This window comes from Macaca thibetana, chromosome 12 (assembly GCF_024542745.1).
Source record: "Macaca thibetana thibetana isolate TM-01 chromosome 12, ASM2454274v1, whole genome shotgun sequence".
NCBI classification, from domain to species: domain Eukaryota; kingdom Metazoa; phylum Chordata; class Mammalia; order Primates; family Cercopithecidae; genus Macaca; species Macaca thibetana.
The window spans coordinates 85,662,801-85,671,739 of record NC_065589.1 but is presented as its reverse complement, the minus strand read 5'-3'; the positions used below and the strand labels follow the sequence as shown (position 1 = coordinate 85,671,739).

Here is an 8,939-nt window from a genome sequence, read left to right as displayed (position 1 = left end):
CTTAAATGTCCGTTCTCCATTTGAAAACATGCCAAAAGTACTGTCCCATGTAAATATGCAGAAACAATTACTATGAAAATGTCAGCATAGTTTAAATGTATTACTTTGATGATTACAGAGATTTTTTTCAAGTTGTTCATGTTAAGATGCATCTTAAACAGTATCTCAGTTCCTTAAAAAAATAATAAAAATTTTTCATGTATATTACATATCTACCTACCAGAAATCCTTTTTACAATTTTATATACAATCATTTTAAGACCCTTTTGAAATAAATAATGCAAATGAATTAAAATAAAGTGTTCTCTTGATTTCTGAAGAGGCATTCGTTAATTATCTTAGTAGCTGCTGATATACAAGGATTCTTTCTAAAGTTTAAAAGGCAGCTAAAGAAAATAAAGTCTAGAAACCAGAAATAGAGACAAACTTTTATTGAGAGTAAGTCATACACAGCAGTTCTTTATTTAAATTGTAGATAGATAGGTAGGTAGGGGGAGAGAGAGATGCTAGCAAATTCTGTGCCTTCAATGTAGCATTATATGAAAGGTAGATTTTATATTGGCAGAGAAATAGAGCTATTAATAGTTTCTGTTCATCTAGCAACAAAGGCAAACAGTCACGTAAGAAATACCAGCATTTGCACAATATATTAATTCTCCCTCTTCCCTGGTTTTAGAGTCCTTACCACCCCTGAGCTTTGAATCACAAAAGCTCAAGTAAACCTTCATGTGTAGCTAACAGTTTGTGTTATTAATCATCTTCCCCCTGAGTTTCAAATATGTTAAAAATCCCCCCACACAATCTGAATCAGACCTTTGTGTTTCCTAGGTTACAGAGGCTCAAATCGCCAACCATCACCATTATGTTACCTAAGGTCACTTAACTCTGTGGCTTTCATGTAAGATGGCGGTACAGGGCCATGGACACCAAGCCAAAGAATAGTTTCAGGGTTTTTTTTTGCAAAAACATTGCATCATCCATGAACGTGAAGCATTTACCAACTAAACATACCCTAAAATAGTTTCTGTTGACTAAATCTTTCATAGTTCATTCATTGACTGGTGAGAGCACAGAGCTAAGAGGACCAGCGTTAGCATATATTAGAGTCCCATAAGAGCTACTTGCTTTGCTGTGCCACGTAACCATAGGTCACCCACCACTACTTCTACAGGAATCCATCATTTCTGTTGGAATAACTCAAAATACAGGCTCTTGACAGTAGGTTAAAAACATGGTCCTGTTATGTGATAGATAACACATAACAGGTTTTGAAATTCAGTAGAAAATTGTAGGGGTTATCAGTAACCCGGAAAACAGGTTGTCCAGGCAGAAAAATTAGATGATCTAAATTAAACTGGAAATTGTCCTATTGCATCAATCTCCCTAACTTTATCAATAAAGATCTGATTTCCCTCACTTTTATTCTGGAAACTGACATTGTAACACACGAAATCTATAGGTTGTATAGAATGAGGGTAACAGAACTTTTATATGGTATCTGTTTGAAAGAATAAAAGGAGCACTGTAATCCTGAATTCAAATTTGAGTCTTGTAAACAACTAAATAATAGTATGTGATACTATGGAAATATAATATATGACCCAGAAGGATTAAAGAAGTTGTCATTAGAATATGTGGGATTTATGTTACACATAAATAAGCAGTCATCCAAGAGGACTAACCCGGAGTTTTTCACGAAATGAAAAAGAAATAAACAAAGGGTTGAATAGTACAATGAAGACTGTATTACATTCAGACAATAAGGAATTGTCTTTTTATTTGCAGGGCAAAACAAAATCTTTATCTGTGGTGATAGAAAGTTCAGGGTAATATATATGGAAGCATGAAATGAAAAATTGTGGAACAAACTATCTAAGAATATAAATATAGTCTCTCTTTTCATAAATATTCAATACGTTATTTGACACATTGGTTTGAGTGAAGCTCCACAAGTACAATTTTAAGCATCTTGATTTGGGCTGAGGTCCAGTAAATTATATATTCCCAACAACTATCAGAGCTCTCTCACTAAAAATACATGCTCACGCTCTACTTTGAAAATATTCTAAGATAATTATTTCCATTTTCATAGTAACTAGTACAGTTATGACTAGCGTTGTCTCAGGTTTCTAAGGAAAGAAAATTATTCTGAGATACTGTTAATAAGAGAAAATGTGGTAATAGAGAGGGGCATTTTCTTAAAATTGTGCTAAAGCTGTCATTTTTATTTTTAATGACTTTAACTGTGCTAGACAAGATTTTATTTTCAGCCACAAAAATAAAACTATCCAACATAACTCTTTAGTCTGCTGCCCACCAATCTTCTAGCCCCTCCCAGTGTCAACCTCACAATGGGTTTAATTCAGTTTGAAAGCATAAAGGCAACATTTAGCAAACAGAATTCTCCTGACTGACAATTGCTCATCTCCCTCTGTGAGAAGATTCAGTGAATGGTAACACCTAGGAAGGAGGGCTATAGAATTTTCTCTCTGTAGATGCCAAGGAAAGCCACTTAAAATCTTGTTTGGTGATAACAGAAAAGGCGTAGAATTTTGGAAGGCTTATTGCCAGAGTCTGTAAAACCATGTTTAAAAGTAAGAAAGGTTTTAATACCAGACTTTCCATCACTCCAATGTACAGGAAGGAAGACGCCAAAAGAAACACAGGAATCATTTCAAATAGTCCCCTCAAATAGTCTCATTTGATGACCACCTTTCCAAGCACTGCTACATTTATAGCCAAATTATGCCACATTCCCCCAGGGGACTGACTGCTTAGTGCTGATCACACAATGCTGTATTAGTGAAGTTTTAAAAGAGAAACGCCCAAGAATGAATTTAAAGCTTTTTCATTTGAGGTTATCAGACTGAATTTTATCTAGAGTTATTTCCACATTATTCTACAGTGAAAAAGAGAGTCAATTTCCACCTCCCCCCAGGTGATAACTCAAAAAAGGCATAGAAATATGCACCCTGGGACAATAGAATTAGCTTTTCCTTTAGTGGGCATGAGACTTTCTCAGTTCCAGTTAGTTTATAAATGCATCATAGACTCGAACTCGTCAATTCTTTGCTTGGTATTTCCCTTTCTGATTTTCCGATAGGATATTGTATTGTATCTGGAATAAGCATTTCTGGAGATATCGCTCTTCTTCCCTAAGATTGGCTGCTCATCAGGTGTCACGGCTTGGGAACTGGCACTGCTCAGTGGGGAGTCCTCACTTGCATCACCTTCCTCTTTAAATTGAGAAACCTCTTCATGTTTTTTCTTAAATTCTATCACTCGAACTTCATCTTCGTCATCATTGCAATTATCATCATCATCATCATCATTAATTTCTTCATCCCAAACCTTCTGCTCCTCTTCATGTTTAGAATGTAACATGTCAGCTTGGCTAGGTTTTCGAAATCCCAGCCATTCAATTTCAGCTGCCTGGTGACCTTTGTTCTTCCTGTCCTCATCTTCTTCCTCTTCAAGAGGTTGCTCAGCAATCCTCTCCTGTCTTCTTATTTCCTTGTTACTGCCACTCAAAGGAATCTTCTCCCACTGATGCCCTGTAGCAAAATCAATTGGTAGATGAGATGTGTAGAGATTCCAAAATACCCAGCCATTAGTCTGTTATTCTCCAAATAATTTTTCTTGCTAATCACTTCCCAACACGTGTTTTATGGGATATGATTCTGTGGGTTACCAATATGTTTTGCACAACAGGCTACACAGTCGAAGTAATTTCGAAAACACTGCATTAAATACAGTTAAATAAGCATCTTCAGAATTTTTACAAGCCTTTGAAATGTTAATGAGTATTTTAAATCTGTAAGAAAGTCAACAACCTAACTTCATTTGTCTGTGGAACTCTGTTGTGGACTAGTATATTTAGTGAGACTTGTATTCCCTGAGACACACTTAAACAAAAAAATCTTGTCTAGCCAGTCACAACTGGATATGTGCACATATAAAATGAAATGTTTGGACTTATCTCTCTCTCACACATATACACACACGCGCACAAACACACACATACACACACTCACACCTCAAGGAAAATTAGAAAAATATTTCAGAAAGAAAAAAATCCTTGTTTCCAATACTGAAAATGATGACTGTCCATGACTGGTCACTTTTCAAACAGCTAGATCATACCATCATATACCCTTAACAATATTGATTGAACTTGGTAAGAATTAATTGTAAGGAAGCTGAGGTTGTTCTCTGAGCCTTCATCCCTGCAAGGCTTCTGTGGGAAGTTTCAGTCTGTGGTGTACACAACTCCGAAATCTGTCTGGGTTACACCCCTTGTCAGGCCACAGTTCACCATTTTCTTTTGACACCATGAAAGTCTATAAGCAAGGTGAGAGGCAACGTTCCTTTTTGTCTTTTTCCTCCACAATATTCTACTCTCTCTGAAAGATGTTCACAAGTCCATTTTCATCCAAGGTGTTTAGTTCTCTTTTTATTTTTTGTTGTTTTCTCACTCTAGGGAATACATAGTAAACTTACAGAGATAGAAGTAAAAACGGGTGATCACCCTAATTTGTTACACACAGCTGCTCTCAGGTTGCTAGTGTCCTGTCAATGTTCCTAACTTTATCCATAAATACACATTAGAATGTTTGCTATAATCTTATGCTTTGTTTTGTTTTATTTTGTTTTCCACAAGTAGCAAAGTAAGTGATATTTTGTTTATATTCATGATTCAGGCATGAGATTGTCACATATAAAATTACTCCTTGAATTTATAGTTTTTCCTAAATATTTTTAGCATCTTTATATGTTTTAATCCAGTAACATTCTTTTTGAAGATTTTATAGCTGTTTGCCACTGTGAAGATAAAAGACACCAAAATCTGTGCCTCTATTATAGAGGAAAAACATACTCCGTCAAACAGCAAAGGATTCATTGAGGGAAAACTTAACCGGCAAGACCATCTAGCTGAAAACTACAGACTGCTTTCATTCTCCATTTGATGAAAATGAAAAATCTAGACAACTGTTATCTGCAATGGACTCCTGATCAAACATTTGAAAGATGCTCTAGATGATAGAAGGTTGAGATTCTGCCTCTGAGAGCTTGTTACATTGGAAGAAGAAAAATTAGGGCAAATAGGTTATTTAGTTCACATTATGAAGTCTTAAGTCTTACAAATTATCTCTGGTAATGTAACAGCTTGACACTGGCTATTGCTTGCTACATATTTCCTTAAGTGGTGATACACTGCTAATCAGACATAGTCTGAGAGGTGTTCAGGCAAAGGGAGCAGATGTAGGAAATAGCCAATCACATTCCTGTCCTCCTTGACATCTACTATTTTATGTGATGTTCTAATATTTCAACCAATAGTCTCTTCAATATTTTGCCTGTTAAAGTCCTAACAAAGCTAAATTGGTTAGGTTTAGCAAGCTGACTTCAATTTGACATAAGATGTGTATGGCTACAAGAGAGGAAAGAAATGATTAATTAATAGATTTTATCCTACACTTTATTTGGAAACTGTTTAAATGTAGGTGTCTTCTTAGAAGAAAAATCTAAAGGATTTTGTGTCTCTTAGTCTATTAAGTTTATTTAAAATTTAACATAATCACTTCAATATTTCTTTTATTCTTCCATTATCTTAAAGAACACAATTAAAATTAACTTTATCAACCTGTCTTTCTTTGGCATGAAATAGTTAACAATTTTGTACTTACATTAGAGGCCTATAAGTAAATCATTTCATGAGATTACTTTAAACTGTATGTTGGCCGGGCACAGTGACTCATGCCTATAACCCCAGCACTTTGGGAGGCCAAGGCAGGTGGATCAACTGAGGTCAGGAGTTCAAGACCAGCCTGGCCAACATGGTGAAGCTCCATCTCTACTAAAAATACCAAAAAAAAAAAAAAAAAAATAGCTGGGCGTGGTAGGGGCACCTGTAATCCCAGTTACTCAGGAGGCTGAGGCAGGAGAATTCCTTGAACCCAGGAGGCAGACAGAGGTTGCAGTGAGCCAGGATTGCACTATTGCACTCCAGCCTGGGCAACAAGAGTGAAACTCTTCCTCAGTAAATAAATAAATAAATAAATAAATAAATAAATAAATAAACCTGTATGTTAATTGTAGACTTTTAGGAAAGACCCGTTTTTGAAACATTTACATCTCACAAGGTGCACACACAGATTTGGACACACCAAATCAAAAAGTAGGGTTGACTCAGTGGACTAACTTAAGAGATAGACATCACGTTGGCATGCCAATCAGCTATGCCAATCCATGCAGCCTCAGCCTTGAACAGTCTGGAATGCTTTATAAGGTGGAACCCACAGATAAGTTTATATTCTCTTATCTGCCTACAGCAGCTTTGAAAATTTGAAGTCATTGCCTGGATTGCTTTGTCAATGCCACATTCATGCAACATTTCATGGAAAAACTGTCATCCATATTCAGTCAAACAATTTCTGTGTACAAAACTGTAGTTCTTGTTACCTTCTCTGAATGTCATTTCATCAGCACTTGTTTCTTGGAGAGAAAGATCTGTGATAGCCTTATGAACAATAAAGAATTTCTGTTCTGAGTTTTCTAGAAAAAAAATAAAATTAGTATTTTAACATTTAAAATATTTACTGTTCAACGGTTAATAAGTTACCAATTTAACCTCTAGTTAGATGTCTTTAATTTTAAATCTGATCACTAAAAATTACTATTTGACTCTTCAGATTCATTCTTTATCAATTCAATTAATTTACTTAATGATCACTTCATTGATTGGTAATCTCTCCTTTAATATTTATGTAAGATATATCTATCTATAAGATATAGAACCATAAATTCAGACTTCAGGTATATTTAGGAGGAAATTTAAAAATTTTGAATTCTCTTTGTTCAAATAATAGTGGGGCTACCCATTATCATAATAAATAACAGTAGTGAACATTTAGCCAATACTTACCCTACACTTGTAGGTATTATTATTAGTATTCTGTCTTCTTCTAGTGAAAAAACTCAGGCTTCGGGAGACAGAAAGTTGTCTGGGGTCACAGAGCTATCAAATAGACAAGCCTGGATTTCACCAGAGGAAGAGGTTTAGTCCTTATGCTATGCATAGTAGAATAAAGGGCTACATTTTTGGGGTGTCCAGCTCATTCTTATAATAGTTTATCAAAAAAAAAATCCAGGGCAAATTTATAAGTCAAAACAAGAAAATTAAGGAGACAGGAAACACTTTACCTTTTAGAATTTTCTCCTCCATGGATGAGTTGAGCAACATGTTCCCTTGTAATTTTCTTCTTTCCTCCTGATTTCCTTTGCTGGGTACACCTTCAAGACTGGGTTCTACCCTGTAGTGTGGCAGGTGGCTGTCCACATCAGTCAATTCCTCACTAGTTTTAGTGATTGTTTGTTGACCGTTTTCAGGTGGTTTATCCCCATTACATTCAGCTTGGGTAAATGTAGCTGGAACATCTGTCATGATGTGCAGATGAATCTGATTTGGAGAGAGAGTTTTAGGGAAACTGAGTGAGTAGATCCTTGATAAGATACCTGCTCTTGCCTTCAAGTCCTATAGTTCCAACCCCTACTCTAAGAGCACAAATTATTCACTTTTGTACATAATAACACGGTTCTTTTCCTAAAAGTATCCAGACAGAGCTTAGAGCAAAAGCAAGAGGATTTGTGAGATCTGCCAGGAGCCATGAGCAAGAATCCAGCCAATCACCACCTTCTTTGTTGCTTGCCAGTCCCCTGGCAGAGTTAAAGGCACCCTTTTGATTTACATAAACAAACAATCTGAAGCAATCAGGCTTTTGTGTTGGCATGTAGAGAGGGACTTTCAGCTTGTCAGTCCCCCTCTGGGAACAGAGATTTTTGTCCCTTTTCATAATGGCCCATTGTAATTTTCCCTGTAACAGGAGCCACAATTGTCCCACAGCTTTAATCCAGAGAGAATGACCACCTTGAGGCATATTAGTTCTGTGTAACCAGCTTAACATTTCCAAACAGATTTTGTTCAAGTAAAACCTCAGCTATTTTGTAAAGGACAATGGCATCGTTTTTTATTTAATAAAAAATAAAAACAGCTTATCAAAAAAGCTATAAACAGGACAACTTTACTGTAAATGGTTCTGGCTGCAGATTTCACGGTGTGCTTTCAGCGGGCTGCAGAGGGGACCTAAGAAAAAAACAAATTCTACCAACTTGCTAATACCAAAAGTTTTATAATTTCAGAGTCATTTACTTAGTCTACAGCTTTTTGTCCTCTAGTTTATGTCCACTGAAGCCCAACCAATCCTTTAAAACCCTAATAAAATTATCGCCACGAAGTTTTCTCCTCCCCCAATCAGAATTAGAATCCTCTCTATTCCATACTGATATTGCATGATGCTAGTAAAATGTAGAGGGCCAATGCAATCTGCCCTTGGGAGAAAAAGGCGATTGTGTTAAATGACTGCTACTGACCACTCCTTCCTTTTTAAGTCTTTTTCTTTTTTGGATTTCTCATAGTACAAAATGGTTCCAGAGCCTTTGCCCACACAGCTCCTTCTGTGTGAAATGCCCTTCTCTTCCTCAAGCCCAAGCCCCTGGGCTAACTAGCTCCCCTAAGTTCTGTTTTTAAGCTTAAATGTCATCTCTTTACACTATCTCTAACCCACAGGGTTAGGACAGGACTCTGTTACACATTGTCTTTGCCCTTCAGAGTATTCTTCATGGTTGTAACTAAATAAGCAACTGCACAATTATCTCTGTAATGTCTGTTTCACCAACTACAATCTAAGCTTCATCTGGCCGGGGGCCATTTTAACTTGCTTACATGTGTCCCCAGCTCTAGGCATCTGACTTGAAATAATAGCACGCAATAAAAATAATTTTATATATATATATATATACACACACACACAAATAATTATATATATACACATATATAACAAGAATTATATATAAAATAAATTTTATCCCCAAGAGAATAC

General features: G+C 36.1%; 2 protein-coding genes across 2 annotated transcripts in view; one reads left to right on the top strand and one right to left on the bottom strand.

The window, feature by feature from the left end:
- Positions 1-5,441, top strand: part of GALNT5 (polypeptide N-acetylgalactosaminyltransferase 5) — a 67,026-nt gene extending 61,585 nt beyond the window's left edge. The window contains exon 10 of the mRNA XM_050751747.1: positions 4,803-5,441. Coding sequence (XP_050607704.1) covers positions 4,803-4,811 — 9 coding nt within the window. The 3' untranslated portion in view covers positions 4,812-5,441. The remainder of the gene's footprint in view (positions 1-4,802) is intronic.
- On the bottom strand, positions 418-7,808 carry ERMN (ermin). The gene is made up of 3 exons (XM_050751760.1): positions 7,204-7,808; positions 6,463-6,555; positions 418-3,554 (listed from the first exon to the last, which is right to left on the bottom strand). Exons 1-3 carry the CDS (start codon positions 7,442-7,444, stop codon positions 3,034-3,036), a joined length of 855 nt encoding a protein of 284 aa, XP_050607717.1. The 5' UTR covers positions 7,445-7,808; the 3' UTR covers positions 418-3,033.
- Positions 7,809-8,939: the final 1,131 nt, after the last annotated feature.

Coding starts and splice junctions, on each gene's coding strand:
- ERMN (XM_050751760.1), bottom strand. CDS start 7,444: ATGACAGATGTTCCAGCTACATTTACCCAAGCTGAATGTAATGGGGAT. Junction 6,556..7,203: donor GGAGGAGAAAATTCTAAAAG/GTAAAGTGTTTC, acceptor TTTTTTTTCTAG/AAAACTCAGAACAGAAATTC. Junction 3,555..6,462: donor TGAAATGACATTCAGAGAAG/GTAACAAGAACT, acceptor ATTTTGCTACAG/GGCATCAGTGGGAGAAGATT.